Genomic DNA, 22,941 nt, shown 5'->3' with positions numbered 1-22,941 from the left:
GGGGGCAAGTGACGTCAGAGTGTCGCCGCTTTGGCGCGATGTTCGGACAAATTTGAAAACTTACTGGATTTAGACCGTTTAGAGACGGTGAATACTAACAGGCTACGCGTGTTTCTACAGAGGTCCAGAGTTTGGCTAACAGGAGTACATTTGTTACGGGTGAGCTTTATGTTTATAAACTATAAGAAGTTGGTAGTTTGTTGTTGAAGCCATTTCCGTTTTTCAATAATGTAACTGCGTACAAGATACTGAGCTAGCCCTGCTAATTAGCCCGCTAACTGCGTTAGCAGTAGCTGTTTTGCTTTGGTTAGCTAAACCCACAAAAATAAATGTTAGTCTTTGGTAAATAGAAGTAATTCTTCACATGGGCTGGAGTGTCTTAGAGAGTGTTATGCTGCACTTTAGCTCCTTAGGTAGGATCAAGAACGAGTTAAATTTTAAATGTGTTTAGTCGAATATTCGACTATCTCGCTTTGTAAAACAGTAGATATCAAGTAATATCAAATTCTTTCCCAACAGGAGCTAAGTTAGTTAAACATACAAATAAAGGCTGTCTTAATGATTCAGGGATGTCGTGGGACTTCTTTGTACCTGTGTGCGTGGGGGACCTTGTGAAGACTGGGGGGATCAACCAGTACGTCGTTCAGGATGTGGTCTCCGCAAAACAGCTCCAGTCCTGTCTCAACAGTAAGTTGTCAACATGTAGGCAGGTCACTGATAGTTTTTGGGGTTTTTTTGTTCTTTGGGGGGTTATTTTTTTAAACAAAATGTAGAACATCTGCACAGAAGGCATCACATTTTCTTCAAACACCTCCAACAAGTCATTACCATCCAAGAATTGTCCCGCGCTAAGAATCTTTTTACTAACTTGTGTGTAACACCAACCTGCCAGAGGGTCTGCAGATGGAAATTAGCTAAAATTAAAAAATAATTATAGTACTGGATTGCACCCAGCTTCTTATGTGTATATCACCATCCCCTAAAACAAACAGTCTCGACTTCAGTGATGGGTCGAGCCACTACTTAAGTCTCAGAAACAATTATATAAATCTTTCCCAAGATTCCTGCTCATGTACCACACCCCCAAGTAAGGTTAATTAAAATACCTATGTACTTGCATTTTTTGTTTTGATTTTTTTACCCAAAATGACAAAATGTTGTCACTCTTCGAATACTTGGGGATGATTGTGCTAGTTTATTTGTTAATTTTTTTTTTAAATTCTGTTTCACACAGAATTCAAGGCAGCATTAAGGAGTCAGGGGCCTTTGTGTATACTAGAGCACTTCGACACTGGCTACAGTGTGCTGCAGTAAGTGTTTTCATGTATTGCCCACTTTTATTTATTGTGACTATTACTGTACAAAACAACTGTCTTTGTTTCTTTAGGCACTGTAAGGCGGTAGATCTGGCTGTTAAAGAAGATACTCTGGAATTACTAGTACAAGGTTGCTTTTTTTTAAAGAAATAATATTTTCTTGATGTTTAAATTGATAACTTTGATTTGTTGATGTGCTCACATAACCTGATTTTTTTTTTTTTTTTTTTTATTAAATAACCCTTGCCTTTCAGTGGTTAGTGGGCTGTCTGTTTCACTGCCGAGCATCCTTGTCTCCACCTCCCTGTCAGCTGCAGAGCGCAAGGAAAAACTTAACGCAGTTAAAATGAGCGTCTTCCTGCTTTGCAAACTCACAGAGAACCTGGAGAGTGATTCCTATAGGCAGAATATTGTCACAGCACCTGGGAAGGTATGCTCATTGCTTACTTAGCTAAAGGGTTCTTTGCATATGCCTGTTATCATAAATGTCCACTGATGAGCTTTAACTAGCTTTATGATTCAGTCAAACTAAGAGATTGAGTTTCTAGCCTGTTGTTATGTGGTTATTCTTGGTTGTGTGGTAGAGTGTTATTGCACTGCTGTAAGGGCCCACCCAGAGTGAAATTGACACTTTCTATGCTGTGCCACTTCAAGAGAAATTGGGTAGTATAAGCAGGAGCTGTCAAACAATGTGTGGATGTTTGCCATTGTGTGCATAATGATCAGCTAGCAAGAGGCTATCAGTCTCTGTATAGTTGGTTTGTCTGGTGTGAATTGTTTTCTTTGGTAATCTGAGGACATGTATTGTGATTTACTTGATCTCAATACTATATTAAAGATTTTATAGTCCAACATCTATGAAGCTTAACTGCTCTTTTTATGTTGTACAGGGTGGTAAAAAAGGCAAAGCATGTGGAGAAGGACTTGTGCAGTGGGACTCAGAAAGAGAGCAGGTGCTACAGGCACTTGTGCAGCTCTTCCAATTGGACATCCGTTCACTGTGGAGCCTCTCCTTGGTGGAGGAAGAGTTCATCAGGTACTCTGCTGTCAGGAGAGCTCTGGCAGAGAATACAGTATCACGTTTTGCTGGTTTAATTCAGTTAGTTGGTGTCATTTACAACTTATCCATATCACTTCCGAGCATTCGGAACTCTGTAGCTTAATTGGAACTCTTATGACAAAGATGTGTGACTCTTCATTAATAATCTACAATATCTAATAAGGTTAGAAGAAATTTGGACTGTGGTAAATTGCCCAATGTAATGGTTTCGTTATGCACATTTCCTCACTTTCCACTTGTTTTATGGTTCTCAGTAAGGATATTCAGTAAATTGTTTGTCAGAAGACATTTATGTGGTAGTTTAACACTCACAACACTCCTAGCAGCACTTACCTCAGCTTTTAACATGCACTGTGTGTATCTGATGCTTCTGATGAATTCAAAACCTTGTCTACTACTCATTGTGGATTTTTGGTAACTTTTCATCCAGGTATTACCATAATCTAATATATAAAAAAACACACATTTATCTCTTCTTAGCTGTGTGACCTGCTGCTGCTACAAGCTCCTTGAGAACCCAACCATCAGCCATGTCAAGAGTAAACCCACCAGAGACTGTGTAATCCACCTCCTGGGGTTGCTGATTAAGAAATATAATCACCTCCTGGGTGAGTTGGTCAGACAAATGCAGTCCTATTACCGAGGAAACAAATTAATCCTGTCACTTTTGAGAATATTGTCTGTAAATGGTGGTGGTGGGGGCCACTATAAGGTGTTCAGCTTTTCGGGAGACATAGCTGACTTGTAAGGTTTTTTTTTTATTTGTCCTCTAAACTGTCACAGGTGCTGGTGTAAAAGTGATCCAGATGCTTCAACATTTTGAGCAGTTGTCATCAGTGTTTGCCCAGGCTGTGTCTGTGTGGAGCACAGAGTACGGAGTCAGAGCTATCATAGGAGAAGTCATACGGTCTGTACAATTTTTGTGTGTATACAGTATCCAGTATGCAGCTTGATTTCGTGAATCTGTTTGTGAAGTCTTATTTTGTGTTACAAATTCCTGTCTTTGTTTGTTTTTGTTTTTTTGTTGTTGTTGTTTTTTTTATCTCAGGGAGATTGGTCAGAAGTCAAGTGAGGAGTTGGCCAGAGAGGGGTCGGGAGTCAAAGCCTTTGCCTCCTTCCTCTCAGAAGTCAGTGCTTTGGTGCCTGAATTGATGATTCCCAACATCAGTGTTCTCATCACACACCTGGAAGGAGAGGTATGAGCACCGAACAGTGAGTAATTGATTGCAGCTCATGAATAAGAAAATTATTGTCCTTACATAAGTAGAGGCTGCCTGCCATATTGATTGGGTATAAACAATTGCTAATTAGAGGTCTATGTGATCATGTAAAACAGCACCAATTAATATTAATGACTCATCACAGTGACAGCCTTGATGTGTGAGCAACAGGGTTGCTCATTAAAGGAACTGTCCCTGTGTGAGCCCACAAGGAGTGGGCAGTTTTAAATCATCACAAACCTCTGCTCCTTGTGCTTCTTAAGTGCTTTTTTTTTAATGTCCTGTGTTGAGTTTTATGTAGTTTTGTTGGTCTAGGACAGACTGGGAAAAGATCCATTACACTTTGGTCAAGTTTGTTGCTTTTAAATGTGTTATAGAAATAAAAGTGACGTTGACATCTACAATTCTTTTACAGTTGTCAAGATCCTGTCTTAGAAGTGGGTTGTCATTGGTTTTTGAAGTAATGCAAACACAAGATTAAAAAGGAATATAACAGTGTGGGATGAGCAAGCAGCATTCACTTTATTATTCTCTGCTATAGCCAGGAGACACTGTTTCTTGTATTTGGCTGGGTAACACACCACTGGGCACAATACATTTTTTTAAGACAAGACAAGGAAGGGTCTTTACAGCTCTAGTAAAATTTTATATAGTGCTTACATTACTCAGAGTAACAGGTAATGATTGGCTCAGATATTTACACTATTTTTCTCTGTTGCAATGGTCACTGTGTCAGATTCGGCAATTACAAAGTCATGAATCTTGCCTTTTTGTGACTGAGAGCCATGACAGACTGCACATTAATTCTCTTTCAGTCATGCTTCGTGTCTTTCACAGTGTACAAGATATTGTTGGAAGGTTGCTTGCTAGGGATTTACAGGAAAAGAATCTAAATAGACCTCTGCATGATACTGGCTGTCTTCTGTCACTTCATACCTAGATACATTGGCAATGTCAGTCCTTTGTTTTTGTCATGATTTGTACCCAGCTGTGCAGTTGAAAGAAACCCACAAGGCATCGCAGGTGTAATGTCAGTTTTCATCCATTATAGTGCATTATGTGAGAGCACAGAGCATGTGTTACACCCATTTTGACCCTTGAAGACTCCCTTTTTCATTCACATTTGGTCATAATCATGTCTTTATCATATAGTCTAAATCTGCCATTGCATACTTCACGTCTGTTTTTACTGTTTCCAACTTTTCAGCAAAATACTGTTTCTCAGTTATTTCTAAGCTATCTAATGATTGTGTCCTAAAACTGCAAATTCAAGGGCATTTTTTATTTCAATCAAAGTACATTATCGTTAAAAGCAGAACAGAGTATTCTGCCCTGTGATGAGACCAAGGCGAATACGAGCTTACTGAATGAGAGCTGGGTTTCTCTTGCCTTGACTGGCAGGTAATCTTGGCAGTGCAGAGGAGGATTCCTGCTCTGCTGTAAGGGCCTGCCTACAGTGACTTGGCTCGACCCAAATTATTCCTCTGCAGTCACAGTGGAGTAATTTCTGGGTTGTCGCTGACAGCGTGTGTCTTATGTCTGTGTGTGTGTTTGTGTGCTGAGTGTGTGTGTGTGTGTGTGTGTGTTAAAAAAGGCAAGAAGTTCACCCAGCTTTCTTTACTGTTCAGTGAGCCATGAGTTTTGTCTTTGGTAATCTGAGGGCAGAGTTCTTAGTGAGGTTTTTCTGTTTTTGTAGGATTTAACAGATTGTTTCACTGAAATTCTTAATTTCCAACCTTTTTCATTTCTTTTTCCCAGAGTCACACAATGCGTGTTGCTGTCTGTGAGGTGCTGGGAGAGATCCTTGTGAGGGTCCTGTGCGGTGATGGGCTAGATGAGTCCGGTAGAGCTGACCGTGACCGTTTCTTTGACACACTGCAGGAGCATCTGCATGACTCGCACTCTCATGTCAGAACACGTGTACTGCAGGTCTACACACGCATCGTCAATAGCAAAGTAGGTTTGCTCATCAGCTATTGTGTTTGTAAAAGAATGCTGTTGCTCCTGGTAACATAAGTCATCTGTGTTTAGGCGCTGCCCCTGTGTCGGTATAGCGAGGTGATGGAGCTTGCTGTTGGACGGCTGATGGACAAATCTATAAATGTGGTTAAGAGTTCCATCCAACTGCTGGCTGCCTTCATAGCACACAATCCTTATAGCTGCAAGGTAAATAACTATGCGTCAAACTCTAAATAGCAGGTGTTCTTCAGGTTTCCTGATATAATAGAATATTTATCTTGTCTTTCAGCTGAGCAGCGCAGATCTGAAGAAACCACTGGAGAAGGAGACTTCTAAACTCAGAGAATTGAAAGAGAAACTGGAGGGGACAGCACCTGGTAAACAAAACCTGAGTGATTATTCATAAGTATTGCTATGAATCTCCCCTGATGTTTTATTTTATTATTTAAGACTAATTCACATTTTGCCCTGTGATGAGACCAAGGCGAATATGAGCTTGCTGAATGAGAGCTGGGTTCCTCTTGCCTTGACTGGCAGGTAATCTTGGCAGTGCAGAGGAGGATTCCTGCTCTGCTGTAAGGGCCTGCCTACAGTGACTTGGCTCGACTCGAATTATTCCCTTAAAGTTATAGCGGAGTAACCACGAGGATGAAGCTCACAGTGTGTGTTTGTGTGTAAGGGGCAAGAAGTTCACCCAGCTCTCACTGCTGTTCAGTCAGCCATGAGCTGTTTCTTTGGTAATCTGAGGGCCAAGTTCAGAAATTCGCTTAAATTCAGCATGCCATGTATGTCATCACAAGCAAACAGAAAACAAACCATTGTTTCAGAATTTAAACATCTGTTAAGTGTGAGATCCAGTTATTAAACAAAATGTTTTTTTTTTTAAAGATGTCTTTCATCTGATGTAACCATATTCATGCTGAAAACAGAAATACGTTTTGTAATTGGTTTGATGAATAGCAATACAGCATAAATGATGAACTATAATATTTATTTTTAGATAAGTTGTTTGTTTGTTTTAAACTTTTGAAGAAATCTGTTCTTGTTTGTTTAATCTGTTTTTCACAATGGGGAAAAATATTAACTAGTTTACTACATTGCCAGAAATCAGAACATTTAAATTTTTTATTAGCTTTAGAAGAATGACAAGTTTAAATATGAGGACTCTGGAGCCCACCATTCCTTACTAAATTCTTGGCCTAAACAACAATCATCTTACCATTTTGTCCTGCTGCTAAATTATTCTGTTTTTAATCTCTGTTGGCACATTGTTGTACTTTTACTTTTTTCATTTTCTTTTTTTCTCTCTTTCTCTTTGTAGGTCTAAGCTGAGTCATCACCATTGAATTTATTTTATTTTTTTCTCTTTCCCTCCCGGCAGTGGCAGTGATTAAAGCATCTGAGCTGTGGGCTGCTATGGTGCCTGAGCTCCTCGTCACTGTCAGGAAAGAACTGGAGCCCACAAGCGAAGAAGAGAAGGAGCAGCAGGAGGACGAGGAAGGCGGGGAGGTGGAGGAGGAAAAGGAGGCAGAAGACGACAGAGCAACCGCGGTGAAGATAGCTCAGTACCTCCGTGTCAACAAGTACAGGTGATGATAATCACCAGTGGAGGCCTGTGTAGTGTCACTAACTGGAGGATTTTTTTCCTCCCTTGCTGTCAGTAGCCTACAATTTTCATTTTTTATTTATTTTTTTTAATGGGGCTTTTCTTTTGTGTTGCATTCTACAGGGATGCTGTGCAGCTCAGTATAAGAGCTCACAGCTGCTTCCCAGAATCTGAGATGTTTACTTCTCTGTCCACTCTCACACCTGAGAATATGATGGACACACTGGCTCTGATTTTCAAAGGTAAAAGTTGTACTCAGTGTGTCTGAAAATTGCTCTTCCTGGTGACATTTAATAGAAGTTGTATTGAGAACATAAACATGTTTTTGTTTTGTCCCTGGGGGGTGTTTTTACAGCTGTCTCATTTGTAATGTGCACCATTCAGCCATGACATTAAAACCACTTAAGTGAATAACATCAGCTTTCTTTTTACAATGCAATATTTCGCTGGTTCCTAGCATACATTACTTTGGGAAATACTCCCACCTGTTCACACATCATTGGCTCAGAAACTGCGTAAAGAACATGAAAAAGAACCTAGCATGTACGCCATGACACCAAATGTCTTCATTTGCAGCATTCTTGTAACTCCATCTGCTGCAACTGGAAAAAAACCCTACATTTTTTATTATTATTATGTAATTAAAGGTGAGAGGGTTTGCTATTGGTGGCCCTGTGCCAGACAATACAATATGTGCCCAGACTTCACACGCCTCGTCTTGAACCCATCCAAATTATTATTATTATTATTTTTAAAAAGGACTTGGAAAGTGGTAGGCAGTTCGGTTTTATGTTTTAATTTGGAACGTTTTTTTTTTTTTTTTTTTATCTCATACAGTTTCATAAACAGTTGAGCTGCAGTCAAACAACGTTTTAAACTTGGTTGATTGAACGCCCATTTGATCTTAAGTGTGTACTTGACATTTTCCTCAGGCTCTGATGATGACACTTCCGAGCTCAACCAGAATTTGCCACCGACGCCACAGAAAGAACCAGAGAAAGAGGGTGAGGATGGTGAGCTGAAGAAGCAAGAGATGTTGGTGCAGTACCTGAAAGATACAGAAACCTTCGCTTTACAAGTAGAGAGAGCAATCTCTGTGATCAACACCATGCTGTACTGGAAAACAACTTCAGGTAGACGGCTGTATCCATTACACAGTAAACCAATGTAATCTTGTAGATTTCTGTAAAGTTTTTTAATCTAACAGAATCTTCAGCTGTTTTTTTCTTTTGTTTGTTTTTTGTTTCTTTTAGTGGTCCAGGAGGCTGTGCAGTTTTGTGTGACGGTGTGCGAGTTCAGTGTCGCTAACTCTATCAGTGGAGTGAGGAAAATGTTGCCTCTGGTTTGGTCAACTGATGCTGCAATTAAAGATGCAGTCATTCACGCTTACAGGCGTCTGTATCTGAACCCCCAGGGAGACACCATCAGGTTTGTAAGACCTCACACATATTATGTGTTATGAATAAGTTACCCATTCTTTCATGTCCTAAGTGTACTGGCATTATGACGTTAAAAATAACTAAGCTAACACAAAATAAATGCTGGACGCTTCTCTAAGATGGTTAAGAATAGAAAGTATTGCTTCTAGAAAGACTTCTTCTTCCCTCCTTGAATTCTCTTTTCTTTTTTATCCAGTTCATGGTTGTGGGACTTTTCTGTTTGCATATTTATTTTAATCAAAACAAAGTACTGTTGTCCCTCTGATTATGTCATTTTCTGTAATCTTTTCATTAACAATTACAGTAGCATTAGGCTATTGCTGGTTTAATGTCACTGACTAAAGCACGACTCGTATAGCATTTAATAAATATAAATAAATAAAATGACTTGTCTGGCTTATATTGTTTGGACCATTTTTTTTAAATCAAATTTTATTACTTTTTTTAAGGCCTGGGCCAAAATTAATGGTAAATACAATATTGTGATTAAAGCAAAACCTTAAAAACAAGCATCTGTCTAATCCTTTTTTTTAGGACGAAAGCCCAGACTCTTGTTGATAGTCTCTCTGAGCTGATGGTGGATTCATCTCTGGGAACAATCCAGTGTCTTGAGGAAATTGTAAGTGACTCTGTTATTACTCTCATGGATATTTCTGTGTGTGATGCTCGGCTGTAAAAACGCATCCTCTAATCCTGAAACATTAGTGTCTCCATGTTGAGGTATTTACGAGTATATACAAGTTGTTGTTTTGTTTTTTTACTGTAACTATTCAATCATGTCTCTATAGGTACAGGAGTTCTTCAGCAGTGGCAGCAGTCTCCAGTCCACTGTAGTTCAGGTCTTGTGGGAGAGATTTACTGGTAAACGAGAAACTTCTAGCTTATACAAGCGAGCTGCAGTCTTACTGCTGGGCATGGCTGCAAGGTGAGAGTTCCACTGCTCTACTCTAAATGAGCCCAAAGTGACTAGAGTCCCTGTAGTCCAGCAGTTATGTATATATACCACATATATAGTTTTTGTTGTTAAGCCTATAAAGTGTAGTTATCACCTGTGGAATTGTGATCAGTCCTTTTTTTAACTTACTTTTTCATTCTGTCTATCTTATAATCTGACCTTTTTTTTTTTGTTTAAAGTACTCTGTGCAACAGAGTACATGGGATGTCACCCAAAATGGTTATTGTGAGGTGTACAATAATTACCCATGGTGCTTTACAGCTTGTAAGAAGCTTCGGAAGCCTTACTTAATTAGACTTTACCTCATTTTTGTCTTCAAGATAATCATCTTGTGCTCCTCCAGACTGTTTACTGTGTGTTGCTTTTTATTTAGCTGTTTCCCCTTTTTCACATGTTGAATATCTTCTAGCTTGTAATATCGTAGATGGCATTTAGCTAGCATTCCATACCATATTTGGATGACAGGGTGGATTGCTAAAGCTGCCAAAGCCAAAGCTTTAGTTCTGGCAGCTCAACACTAGCGTTCTCTATCATAACACTTGTCAGTCAAAGAGGCCACACTCCTAACTAAACTATACTGGTGTTTTATCCCAAAAAGTTCATGTTGAATCTGTTCATCTGGACCTTGTGTTTTTTTTTTTTAAAAAAAGAAGAAAAAAAGAAAATCACCTTCTGTAGAGGAGTTATAAAAGAGAAGGCATGAAGGAGGCAAAATGTGTTTTGTATACCTATAAAAATGTGTGTTGGTTGTCTGCTTATAACTTGTTTAATGTAGATGAGGGAAGGGCATTTGGAATTCCGCTGGCTCTCTGTGGAGGAGCGTGGCAAATTTTGTACTGAGTCATGGTGTTCCTGCTAAGCTAGCTCTTTATAAAAAAAATTTTCACATGTGGCTGACAGCAGCTAAGCTACAATCTCATTATGTCCCCATTATATTTTGTACTGACGATAAATGTGTAAAAATACATTGCGTGTTAAGGGAACAGGACTGTTTCTGATTAAAACTGTTTGAATTACAAAACACGATACAAAGGTACTGGAATAAACATAATATTTACTATCTATAAGCTATATATGTTAAGTCACATGGAAGCAAAAAATAATATTTTATTTGTAATTACAATTACAATTAAGTTGACTAAACCGTTTAAAAGTGCGTTAAGTCTGTGCTCTTCCTCACCACACAAATGACTGCACATCACATCCTTTTACGTTTTGGTCCTGCATCAGCTACTTGACATTCAGTAAATCCTCCCATTAGTCAGAATACAAGCCCTGCCTCGGCTCCTCTTCATTGTAATCTAAGTCACGACCATATAACTGGGCCCCTTGCCAGTGCTTTATATATATATGTATATGTATGTATGTATGTGTGGTGTGTGTGTGTGTGTGTGTATGTGTGTGTATATATGTATGTATATATGTATGTATGTATGTGTGTGTATATATGTATGTATGTGTGTGTGTGTATGTATGTATGTATGTGTGTGTATGTATGTATGTATGTATGTGTGTGTATGTATGTATGTGTGTGTATATATGTATGTGTGTGTATATATGTATGTGTGTGTATATGTATGTGTGTATATATGTATGTGTGTATGTGTGTGTATATATGTATGTGTGTATGTGTGTGTATATATGTATGTATGTATGTATGTATGTATGTGTGTGTATGTATGTATGTATGTATGTGTGTGTATATATGTATGTATATGTGTGTGTATGTATGTATGTATGTATGTGTGTGTATGTATGTATGTATGTGTGTGTGTGTGTGTGTATATGTATATAGATAGATTTATTTATTTAAAAAAAAAAAAAAAAAAAAGCAGTGACAGAGAGGAAGAGTAAAGAGTCTATCTGCAGTCCACCCACACTGCTGCCTCTCTTCATCCAGCATCACTAGCATTCATAACCTATTAAACCTTATGTGCTTCTCCTCACCCATCCTCCTACAAGTGTTATCTGGTCTGTAGCCTAGCGCTGGTAAGGCCAGCATGGAGCATTCAGGGTAATGTAGGGCAGAGATGTTCTTACTTCTCTTTGTATAATCACATGATCAGTTAGAACTATAAAATCTGTACTTAGTTCTGTGTGTGTGTGTGTGTGTGTGTGTGTGTGTGTGTGTGTGTACCAGGGCAGAGAGAGAGGTGGTGCTCAGTAATCTGGACACTCTTTGTTCAGTGGCCCTGGGTGAAAAAGTGACTGAAGACTTCCTTCTGGCCAGAGATGCAGTTATTACCATCTGCAACATCACTGATCATGTCAGGGTAAGATTATATAAAGCATACCTTTTAAAGGATTTCTTGATTATGGCTATATGAGTCAGGAAATTAAACTACTACCTATCTATAGATACAACTTTGTTAATTTAATATTTACAAATTACTGAATTCATAAAATGCCCAGTTTGGGGGGTCCAGCACAATATTACCATCTTGTACTGCACTGTTTCCAATAGCAGTCAAAGGGTGCTCCATTCAGACTGCCTCAGGACCATCAGCTGTTCACCTGTCTCACACAGGCCGTTGCTGAAGGTAAATTCAGAAAAATGACAATTTTTCTGTTTTTCATTCTTTTCTTTCCCTGCTCATGGTTTCTTCCTCTGACTGCCTCTGTCTGTGTTTGCTTCAGGTGTGGTGATGGAAGACCCTTACTGGCAGAGCTTCATGGAACAGGCTGTCCGTCTCATCTACTTCCTGGCTGAATCGCCTGACCAGCTGTGCTCCAGGCTGCTCCAGCGAAGTGCCCGCCTCTTACTAGATCAAATTGCAGAAGGTGGCGAAGTCAACAAGGATGCTGGCCAAATGCAAGATGGCTCTCAAGAGTCTAATGAGCAATGTGAACAAGGTGAGTCCCATCATTGCTCTTTGAGCACTTTTGTGTTCTGAAGCAGGACTAAGCCTTTGTAGATTTTGATGTCTGAAAGGACACTATGTGACACACACGGTGCTTTATACTCACACAACATGTCTTTCCCTCCTGCAGTGAACTGTGTGTGTCTGGCCCAGCTGTTGGCTGCGTGTGGCTGCGTGGCTTTCTGGCAGGTGTCTCACCTTGAGCGCAGCGTGAGTGCTGAGCTGCGGAGGAGGAGAGGAGAGACAGAGGAGAGAGAGGAGAAGGAAAAAGGCCCAGCCGGAAAAGCCAAGGTAATGATGATGTGCTGTATGGATGTTATAGAGTCTATAATATCCATACAGCATACATACATACAATTTTATTATACTGTCTATAATATAGACAGTATAATAAAATCCATTTGACGTTCGGCAAAATTAGATAAAACATTCAAAGATCTAACTTTATCAGACTTTTAAAAGCATTTTTGCTGCCATGTGTGGCAGTGAAGAATTTAATTTTGGCAGTTCCAAAAATAATGTGAATATCAACTATTACAGAATTGGACTTCTATAGGTTTATGCTAACTGCCATTTATTACTACTGTTGTCACTGTGCTATTTGAGCTAATTGGTGGGTTTACTGAGAAAGAAAAGATAACATATTATGTTGCCAGCCCATTCAGTGTGAGAGGGAATATTCAGTATTTTATGACATAAGCAAGATATAAGTCATGAGTACAATTACTAACAACCAATTAAGTTTAGTGGCCATCTTTTACTGTAAAGTGTAATCAGACATCTGTGCACAAATGTTTCGCTTGACAAAAGCAGACATGTTTAAATGTCAGGGTTTTTTTTTATTTTTTATATGTACTTTCGTGTGACATAAAAATTACACATGAATCCATAACCCCCTGTGTGGGGAAAAAGCTTTTTGATAATCAGACCAAGCCTCAGCAGGATGGCTTGATGAGATTTCTTTTACCGATGGAATCAGATGAGTGATGGTTCATAATTGTTCAGCCCATCAGGGAACAGGAAGATAAATGCTTCCTCAATTAGCATTAGAAGTTTCCAATGTTTTTTTTTTTTTCTTTTCTGTTGTTTTTAGTTTTTATTTGTGTCTTTTTAGATAGCCATGGAGGGAAAATATGGCAGAGAGACACAAGGCACAATTGAGTCAAACCCAAAATGTTACTGTCACCTGTTTTAAACCTTGACAGGAATTCATGATAGTCTAGGCTATGCAGGGTGCTCATGGCTGTACTTCTGTCTCTGTGCTTACTAACACACATCGCAAATATACATTCTTAGGTGCCACATTTAGGAGTCAAAAAACACTTCTGTAATAGTGTGAGATACTGGCATATCTTATTCATTACCAGATCATAACCAGATTATCAGACATGTATTTGCAACATGCTAACGTGACCTTATTTTGTCTCTAGAGGGGTGTACAACGAAACGAGTAATAGGTGACAGAGTTCTGTTCAGCTTCTAGTCAGAAATTTTAGTGACTTTTTTTTTTTAACCTGGTTAGATCAACATGGTAATTTATGCTGAGTGTGCTCAGCATTAAAATAATTAGCTCAAGTTAAAATGATGATTTTAGCGTTCTGTGGTATAACCTGTTGTTAAATTGTTGGGATTTTTTCTTCTTCTTTTTTTTAGCTGCATTAATCTAGTCTTTTTCGCAACAGTGTTGCATTTTACTGTTATTTTTATGTTTATAGATTTTTTTTTACTATCATTTTTATCATAATCATCTAATAATGTGGGTAGAGATCATTTTTGTGAGAATCATATGAGGTGTGAAACACCCCATTTTATATGATCATGCACAGAACATGAAGCAGGAAAATTTGGTTCAGCAAGTTGAAAACCACAGTCATGATGTCCATGAGTTTGTCAAGCTAGCTAAGGCAAAGAAAGTCTGGTGGACTTCCTCTGTAGGACACCCCTCTGTAGTGGCTGCATTTTATATTATTCTGCATAAACCGTAATCTATTTTAAAATGTAATGATTTCCTAACAGCAAACAGCCAATGAGAGCACTATGGAGGAGGAGCTTGGGTTGATTGGTGCCTCTGCTGAAGATACCGAGGCTGAACTCATCAGAAACATCTGTGAGACAGAATTACTGGCTGGTAAAGAACCCAACCTTTTTTCTTTTGTTTGTCTGCAGTCACACTAAACAACATTAACCCCTCAATTCATACTACAGTCTTTTTATAAATACCACACAAATACCCCACCTCCCTCCCCTCTGCTCTCTAGAGGAGAACCTGCTGAGTGCATTCCTTCCCCTGCTGGTGAGAGTCTGCGGCTCCCCAGGACGTTATTCCCACCCGCAGCTCACCACTGCTGCCTGTCTGGCACTCTCTCAGTACATGATGATTAGGTAAACACATTTCACTTTTCACTACATTTATGTAGTGGTAATACTGTTTGGTGATTAATTAGGTTTTTATGCTGACGGTTGAAGAAATGCTGTAATTCTGTGTTGAGGGGGATTTTTTTTTTTTTAAAGATTTAAAGAAAGATTTATTACTTCTTAGTGGCCCAAGCAGTTAGCAACTTTATTGCTAACTTAAACATTGAGACTTTAAATGCATTTCTTTCTTCTTTTTTTCCTGTATTTCTTAAAAAGCCCATCAGTGTGTGAAGAAAACATCCGTCTCATGTTTACTGTTCTGGAGCGCTCTACTCTCCCTGTGGTTAGGGCTAATGCCATAATAGCCCTGGGGGACCTCACTGTCCGTTTCCCAAATATTTTGGAGCCCTGGACACAAAATCTCTATGCCAGGTATGTAATTACATGTTCAGCTTGATCATCCCAGTAATGTGAAACAAATTTGTCACAGTAGCAGCTCATTCTTATCGCTCCCCCCATACTAATAAACTCTCTTCCAGTTAGGACTACATTATCATAATATCCGTAGATTTGTTTCCCACCCAAGATTATAAGTGGCAGCCTACGCTTGATGGCTCAGCTGAGTGGGAGTACTGTAAATGACGTTTCATCATTTCATGGCATACAACACCCCCCTCCACCCCTTATTTCCTTTGCTTGTAGTCTCGAGCCATCTTCATCCAGATCCCACCAACACGACATCTCGGTGTGCGGCGACTCTCAGCCACTGAAGTGTTGCCACTGTCACAATGCTCCACTGAGCCACATGATGGGAAAAGTTTACTCTTTCCATCACGACTTTTTAATGGTCGGGGGGAACAAACTTTCAGATGATCTATGTTAGCAAACTCTCATGTGTGCCTTGTATTCTGACCCTTACGGTTGCCATAGGAACCAAAAATTGCCTCGTGGCTTATATAAAACCCACCCCCACTCGTGAACTGGGATGGAACCTCGGACCACCTCTGACAACGGCCCCTTTAGACAAGGAACAGCTTAATTACTAGTATGTCATGGTTTGTGGCTGGAGCCAGTGAGTAGTGTGTTGTAATTATACAGAGTGGCTGTGTGAGCAGAAGGGAATAATTTTGAGAAAAGTCAAATGTTCTTCAACTTGTAGGTATGCTTTCATTTTAAAAAAGCATTGGCAGTCTATTTCTCCTGCACAAAGTTGCACTGTTGTTTTTTTCTGTAGCCAACTTAGAAGCTGAAGTTCCTCTGTTTGATGAAGTGGGGTTTTAATTGTAATGCCTGATAATGCTCACATTTAGGTGGTTTGGACATGTAAAACATTCTGTTCTTTTTATAATGCGTCATTGCCCTCCTAGTGTTTTGTACCTGATAAGCATTTCATAGTATTCCCTAATTGTCTGCCTCACACCAACACCTCCACTGTTCTCGAGGCTGCTGCCCTGCTGGCGCCTCCTGATAAGCACATTAAGAATTAATTACCCTGTTCATTGCTGTTGTAAGCCTCTGCATTGGCATGTGGAAGTACCATGCACATGTTTCTGATCGTCTGCCAGGAGTGCTGCTCTCTGCCATAAATGAGAAATGGCTAATGAGTTTCTTTTGCGCTGTGGTTTTGGGTGAGAGTAAATCTAAATTGGTTTCAGAGTGGTATCAGATTGCCATGCCACAGCCTGTCCAGTCCCATTATATTAAACTTTACTGAAACCAATGTTGTTTGGTTTCAGTAAAGTTATGGCTAATTATAAGTTGGTATGACAGGAGAGATGACAAATTCAAAGGTGGCCATACATTTTCGCCTCTGTCTGTTTCTGCAAAACAAGCAATGTGGCTACACACAGTTACTCAGTGACTTGCCATTACTTTTTCATTCACATTGTCAGAAGATGAATCCAGCCTTTTTCTCCTCTAGCACCTCCAACAGATTCTTCAGTTAACCAGTACAGTATCTCAATGCCAACTTTTTGAAATTTGTCATTTTGTACACACATTCATTCTCCCCAGATGTTAGACAGTTTATGCTGAACAAATTGTCCATCATCATGCTGAAAATGATATTGTGTCCTATTGACATTAGCGGTGGTGGTAAAATTAATTCAGGTGTAGTGTTTTTCAACTCTGAACAATTCATGTGTCTATTCCTATACTTCGGAAGTCATTAGACCTAAAATCCTGGAATAAATGTAGTAAATTTAAACATGCCAGATTTTTTTTTTAGGCACTCTATCATCTACTAGAGCATAGGTGTCAAACTCTGGCCCGTGGGCCAAATTTGGCCCACAGCCTAATTACATTTGGCCCGTGAAGCCATGCCAAATTACTATTAGAGCTGGCCTACTGGTATTATACAGCTAATATATATATTGTTTAGTATTAAGCTTTGCTTGTTCCATATTCAGTTTTTCAGCAAAACGTGTTTTAGTCCATAAGAAAAGATTCATTCTTATATCTGGAGGAATAAATATATTTCAATAAATATTAATGTTAGCCAGCGACTTTGTTCCAGTTTTGAATTTTGGCCCACTGTGTATTTGAGTTTGACACCCCTGTACTAGAGTGTCTAAAACCTGGTCAGAAAGTAAAATGGTTACAGCACAATAATCTGACATAGTTAGTATCAACGGGAGCACTTGCTATAGTCTTACCCTTTGACCAGTGTTTTAAGTTGTATAGTTTTCTATCGTCCATGCTTTAGTCCTTAGTTTCTTTTGTTTTACATGCAATAGTCAAAATTTGAAGCAGTAGGTAACTGTGCTTCTAATCCTGCCACAAGGTACGAGACCCAGAAACACCACTCTGGGGTCCTTAGGGATGTCACAACCTGTTGTGTCCTCTATAATTAAAAGAACATTATCCCAGAACAGTTTGACTGATTTTTCTGTTTCTTAACCTATTGCCAGTGTTGAAACCTGAGAGTTCCCTCAGCGCTAACTGTATTGTGTTAACTGCTAGCGATCAAAGGTGGCATATTTAATTATGATGGAAAGGTATCTTGGTTTCCTTACCTGCTAAATATCAGAATGATTTTTGTTTGTGTGTACGCCAGCATGTTGTTTGTGTTTAAGAGGACAACTATGGCAAAATGCAGCTTTGAAAATAAGCTATCATGGTTTGTAGAGTGCAACTTTTTTCAAAAGGGGATTACCAAAGAGTGGGCTGTAGGAAATAATTTACAGTAAATATCCACATCAGAAAATGAAATTTAAAAGATATCATTGAATTGGGCTTTGAAAATACACATTTCTCCCATTAATGGAAAATCGACGATCATTAGAAGATCAGATGATGCGTAACGAAGGAAATACTATGTATAATTATCATTATTTTTTTCCTTTATCTTTCAGGCTGAGTGATGAGGTTCCTTCAGTAAGGCAGACAGCTGTGACTGTTCTCACTCAGCTGGTGCTTAAGGATGTCCTCAAGGTCAAAGGTCAAGTCAGCGAAGTGGCTGTATTGCTAATTGACCCTGACTCGCACATTAACAGCCTGGCCCTGAACTTTTTCAATGAGCTTGCTACAAAGGTAGACCACATCCAGAAGGCTTGATGGAATCTGAGTGACGGGGAGTGTTTTTAACCATTTTCTTTGTGTTACCCATCAGGACAATGCGATATACAACCTGCTCCCAGACATCATCAGCCGCCTGTCCGACCCAGAGAGAGGCATGAGCTCAGAGGACTTCAACACTATTATGAAGTGAGATGCACAGCTGTGTACCATGTCGTGTTTTCGTTTTCTTACTGCATCAACTGTGAAGCAGACCACAGACTTGGGGCAAATGATGCAAATGACGCCTTGTTTAACCCCCAAGCAATCAAGCTATTTTGGCAACTGAAATGACTACTGTCATTAAGACCCCATTATCTTACACACAAGAATACTTACTACACTGTTCCTTAGTCTGGTTCCATCTATGACAAATATTCTGCAAATGTTCTAATGTAATTAATTAGGTTGTTTTTTTTTGTTGTTTTTTTTTATATTTTTAATGACTGGATAAGAAACAAAAACACAAGTTGTGCAAACAATATTAATTTATTTAGCTAGTTTTTAAGCAAAATATTTAGTTTTCTGATATATCTGAAAAGTCAGAACAAGATGTAATACCTATATACCTTTTGGAAGAAGAGGTAGTTTAGCAAAGTCAAACACTTTTACAATATTAAAAATAAAACTTCAGTGGGACCTACAGTATAAATATACAGTATACACCACTCTCACTTGACTTTAAGAATTTTTTTTAGGAGAAATTCAACAACTGAATGTTCTTTCTTTTTTTAATAAATGTTATATTGTGTGTGTTTGTTTGCAGACAGCTGTTCTCCTACATCACTAAAGAAAGGCAGACCGAGTCTCTAGTAGAGAAACTGTGTCAGCGCTTTAGAACTGCAAAGTGAGTTCTCTTCCTCCATTTATTTCCCATCCTCACTTCTAACCTGGATCCTTTGTTTTGTTTTTTCTTTACCATTTCCTTTATACTTTCTCGTTTGTCCTGCTTTATTTAATCGTGTGTGAAGCGGGGGTGGATGTGTGGGTAATTAGTGGGCGTTTTCACTGAGAGCGTTTGACAATTAATGCAAATTCACAGTTCACTTCACCTGTCACCTACACCGACATCTTCTTATTCACAGATTTTGTCATGGAAACTGTCTTCCTGTATAGTTGGGGACTGTAGACAGAACAATTGGCCTGGCCATGCTTGAGCTTCTGACTCATACTCCGTCCATTATCAAAGCTCAAATGAAGGGCATTTTATATTATACGTTGGCAAAATGAATTTGGATATAAGAAGGTTCTGGGAAAATGAGATTTGGTCTAAATGTCAGGGCAATGCAATGTTCATGAGGAATGAGCTTTTTTTATTTTATTTTATTGAGTTTTAGAATTTCTGTGCACTTTGTTTTCTTAAGTCAGGTTTCCCCCACAATTTCTCATCTTCAGATTTTCTTTCTCTCATCAGGACAGAGCGTCAGTGGTGTGACTTGGCCGTGTCTCTGTCTCTGCTCTCCATGTGTGAGCGCGGTTTCAAGAGGCTGCAGGAATGCTGGGAGTGTTACAGTGACAAGCTGACTGAACCGGGCGTCTACCAGCCTCTGCTCTCCATCACCGCCAAGCTCCGTCGTGGGGCTAAACCACAGTTTAAGGTATATTATTCCCTGTTTAAGTCAGTTCTGCAGTGACCACGCAGTCATGTGTAGCTCAGGTGGTAGAGCAGGCCAGCTACTAACCGGAGGGTTGGTGGTTCGATCCCAGTCTGCATGCCAAATATCCTTGGGCAAGATACTAACCCCATGTTGCTCTCCGATGCATCCATCAGATGTGAATGTTAGATAGGCACTAACAGCTTAGAAAAAGTGCTTCTGTGAATAGGTGTGATTGGGTGAATGAATTAGTTGTATAAAGCGCTTTGAGTGCTCAGAGTAGAAAAGCGCTATATAAGAACCAGTCCATTTACCATTTTACCAGTCCACTGCACCTGTCTATGCACCCTTTGGACCAACTTCACAGAGCTATGACGGGAATGCTTATTAGCCATCTGTGTGATCCACACAGACGTGAGACTTAAAGTTGAACGGTGGATACTTTGTCTATTATCAAAAGCTTCTATTGTCTGTAAATGTCTGGAGAAGACTCTGGTGTGCTGAACGTTTAAGTGGTCAGTGAAAGATAAAATGCCAGTTCATTCCATCCCATGCTAATGTTAACTTTGTTTTCCAGGCTCAGGTAGATGAGTTTGAACAGCGTCTGACTGCAGTTCACACACGGGGGCTGGAGAATGTGGAAAGCCCAGAGATGGATGAGGAAAACCAGAAAGCAGGAGTGTCTGCTGAGAAGACAGTCACGCGAACACCTGCGCCCACCAGAGGCCGGCTGAAGTCAAAGGAAGGTCAGGAGTCAGCCTGCTTTGAAGAACCTTGTTGCAGAAATAGTCTGTTTCTCATTTTAGTTACACGATAAATTTTATGTTTATTTTTATTGCAGGTCAAGGAAAGCCTCCAGTTTCAAGATGTGATGACAGTTTTGTCACGCCTCGCAAATCTCGCAAGTCTAAGAAGCCTGCAATCACCTTCAGCAGTGATGAGGAGGAGGATGAAGAGGGTGAGTGAAGCCACTTCATTAAGTCACTATTACACTTAATTTGCAAACAGTTTTAATGGGTTTTGTAAGAAATTACTTTTTGCAGCGGGTCAGTTGCTTGGAATCAAAAATTATTATCCTTAAAGGGGACGTGTTGAGCTTTCCCCTCCTCTTAATTGTTTTTTTTTTTTTTTTTTTTTTTCAATCTTGTGTGTTGGATACTCACCTTATGTTTGCAAGGAGCAGCAAATAACAAAGTTAACTTACGCATCCTATTAAATAAGCTAAAACGCCTTATTTAAAAGGATGATGTGAGGGGCTCGGTAGAAGACCAATAAGGATAGTTTTGACCTGCGTCATGCAAAGCTACTCTCCCTCTCCAAGAATCAGAATCTGGAGCACACTCAGCCCCCTTTTAATATACATCTGCTGATTTATTTTGTCATCTAAATACATATTTTTAAGGCAATTCATTTTTTTTCCTTATTAAATCCATTGAATTGTAACATGTCAGATAATAGCAAATAACAGTTGTCTGTTATTTAAGCAGAAACTTTGTCATCCAGTTCGCTGGATTTTAGTCAAGTGTTTAGTATGCTCTGTTTGTCACTGCAGTGTATTCAATTTGTCTCATTAGCTTGTAAAACATGATTTATAGTACTGCATTGAATCTATGCGTTTGTCCTCTGGTGTGTCTGCTCTGCTCCGAGCTGCTTCATGTTGAATTAGAAGCTAATAAACAAAGATTTAATAGCTGATTGATAAAGTTATGTACAGAGAAAAAAGCACCAGTCAGACCTATGGCAGGTGTTGTGGTTAGGTGAGGTGTGTGTTGCTACAATGTGCAGTGGGATAAGCTGCACTGTAGAGTTGACATAGTGCTATAAATCAAGTGTTACAAATCAATAACATTCTTTGGATCAATACACCAGAGTTCAGAGTGCTTAGACCACTAGACTGAGATTGTGGAGCAGCAGCTGAGACGATTTAAGACCGTTGGACCTCCTTCGGTCTAAAAAGTGAGATGTGCATTGTTGCAGCACTAATCCGAGATCTGTGGATATCTTTGAAGGATTAAATTTTTTTTAAAAATTACACGACATGAAAAACTAACCACCATTTCCAGAGAACTGTTATCATCTCCAGTTATCTTATGCTTTCCGTGATTAATTAGACAAAGTGTTTCAGGTAAGATTATTTTTTAAGCCTTTGATTAGACTTGAGTTACTGAAACACTTCTGAGTTACAAAAATATATTTTAAAATAATTAGACTTGAATCTATTCCTGAATATTTCTTGTGCGGGTTTTTCAGCTGTTCTTATAGTGCATGGCTGTTCCCAGACATCGTCATTACTCGTCCCACTTCATTATGTTTCAATTTCCTTTTTTCTTTTTTTCCACCTCCATCAGATGCTGTGATGGCAGAGAGCGAGACCCCTAAAGTGACAACGCCCATCGCACGCACGTCCCGACGAGCTCGCCTCAGAAACTAACTCTGATTGTTCTCGTTTTGTTTTTTAAATCTTATTTCTGTGTATCTTTGGAAATACTTTTATCTGTAATGATATTTTATACTTGTTGGTTTTTATTTTATTTTTATTCTTTTAATATTGGTACTTGGCACCAATCTAAACTAGGCATGATAATGTGTAAAGACACAAAATCAAGTAGGCTTTTAATAAACCTGGTTCTGTTTTTCATTAAAAAAGAGAGAAAGAAACCTCCCTGTCTCAGTTTTATTCCTCTGCTCAAATGTGTGAAGGCTTGCGAGTCCGCTGGGTTATGTCGAGTAAATTTATGGCATCATTACAAACAGCTTTGAATGTCTGCTTGTATCATGTTTGGACAGCGGTGTTTAATGGGCTGCCACAGCTTGCCCAGACAGTATTACTACCCCACATGGTTCCCTACTTCACCTTCCTCAGCTCTCTTTTCCTTTCATATGTTGTTTTCAACAATTTCAGGTTTCAGTCTTTCTCTGATGACCACATTCCTCGCCAGTAAGCGTGTTTTGTTTTTTAGTTACAATTGCATTTTATTTTTTTCTCTTGTTCTGTCTGACACATTTGCTGTTGCCTAGTT

General features: G+C 39.2%; 1 protein-coding gene and 2 non-coding genes across 3 annotated transcripts; all 3 read left to right on the top strand.

Moving 5' to 3' along the window:
• Positions 1 to 12: 12 nt before the first annotated feature.
• Positions 13 to 22,646, top strand: ncapd2 (non-SMC condensin I complex, subunit D2). Its single transcript, XM_086311454.1, has 32 exons — positions 13 to 159; positions 568 to 687; positions 1,235 to 1,310; positions 1,388 to 1,446; positions 1,571 to 1,746; positions 2,207 to 2,352; positions 2,857 to 2,984; positions 3,160 to 3,283; positions 3,425 to 3,572; positions 5,355 to 5,552; positions 5,628 to 5,762; positions 5,845 to 5,932; positions 6,937 to 7,144; positions 7,285 to 7,403; positions 8,094 to 8,294; positions 8,415 to 8,589; positions 9,135 to 9,219; positions 9,389 to 9,525; positions 11,696 to 11,828; positions 12,020 to 12,095; positions 12,193 to 12,408; positions 12,547 to 12,707; positions 14,433 to 14,544; positions 14,675 to 14,798; positions 15,048 to 15,203; positions 18,125 to 18,302; positions 18,382 to 18,476; positions 19,093 to 19,173; positions 19,741 to 19,924; positions 20,499 to 20,667; positions 20,763 to 20,879; positions 22,270 to 22,646. Exons 2-32 carry the CDS (start codon positions 570 to 572, stop codon positions 22,350 to 22,352), a joined length of 4,206 nt encoding a protein of 1,401 aa, XP_086167580.1. The 5' UTR covers positions 13 to 159; positions 568 to 569; the 3' UTR covers positions 22,353 to 22,646.
• Positions 4,926 to 5,260, top strand: LOC147319117 (small nucleolar RNA U85). Its single transcript, XR_015131632.1, has one exon. It is a non-coding gene; the product is annotated as a small nucleolar RNA U85 (small nucleolar RNA).
• On the top strand, positions 6,021 to 6,306 carry LOC147319116 (small nucleolar RNA U85). Its single transcript, XR_015131631.1, has one exon. It is a non-coding gene; the product is annotated as a small nucleolar RNA U85 (small nucleolar RNA).
• Positions 22,647 to 22,941: the final 295 nt, after the last annotated feature.

Source organism: Aulonocara sp. 'chitande type north' Nkhata Bay, linkage group LG11, assembly GCF_057382095.1.
Source record: "Aulonocara sp. 'chitande type north' Nkhata Bay isolate Kocher_YH1m ecotype deep benthic linkage group LG11, A_spYH_male_GT1.1, whole genome shotgun sequence".
NCBI lineage: Eukaryota > Metazoa > Chordata > Actinopteri > Cichliformes > Cichlidae > Aulonocara > Aulonocara sp. 'chitande type north' Nkhata Bay.
Note: the sequence above shows the minus strand (reverse complement) of the source record. Positions and strands in the feature narration are given on the sequence as shown.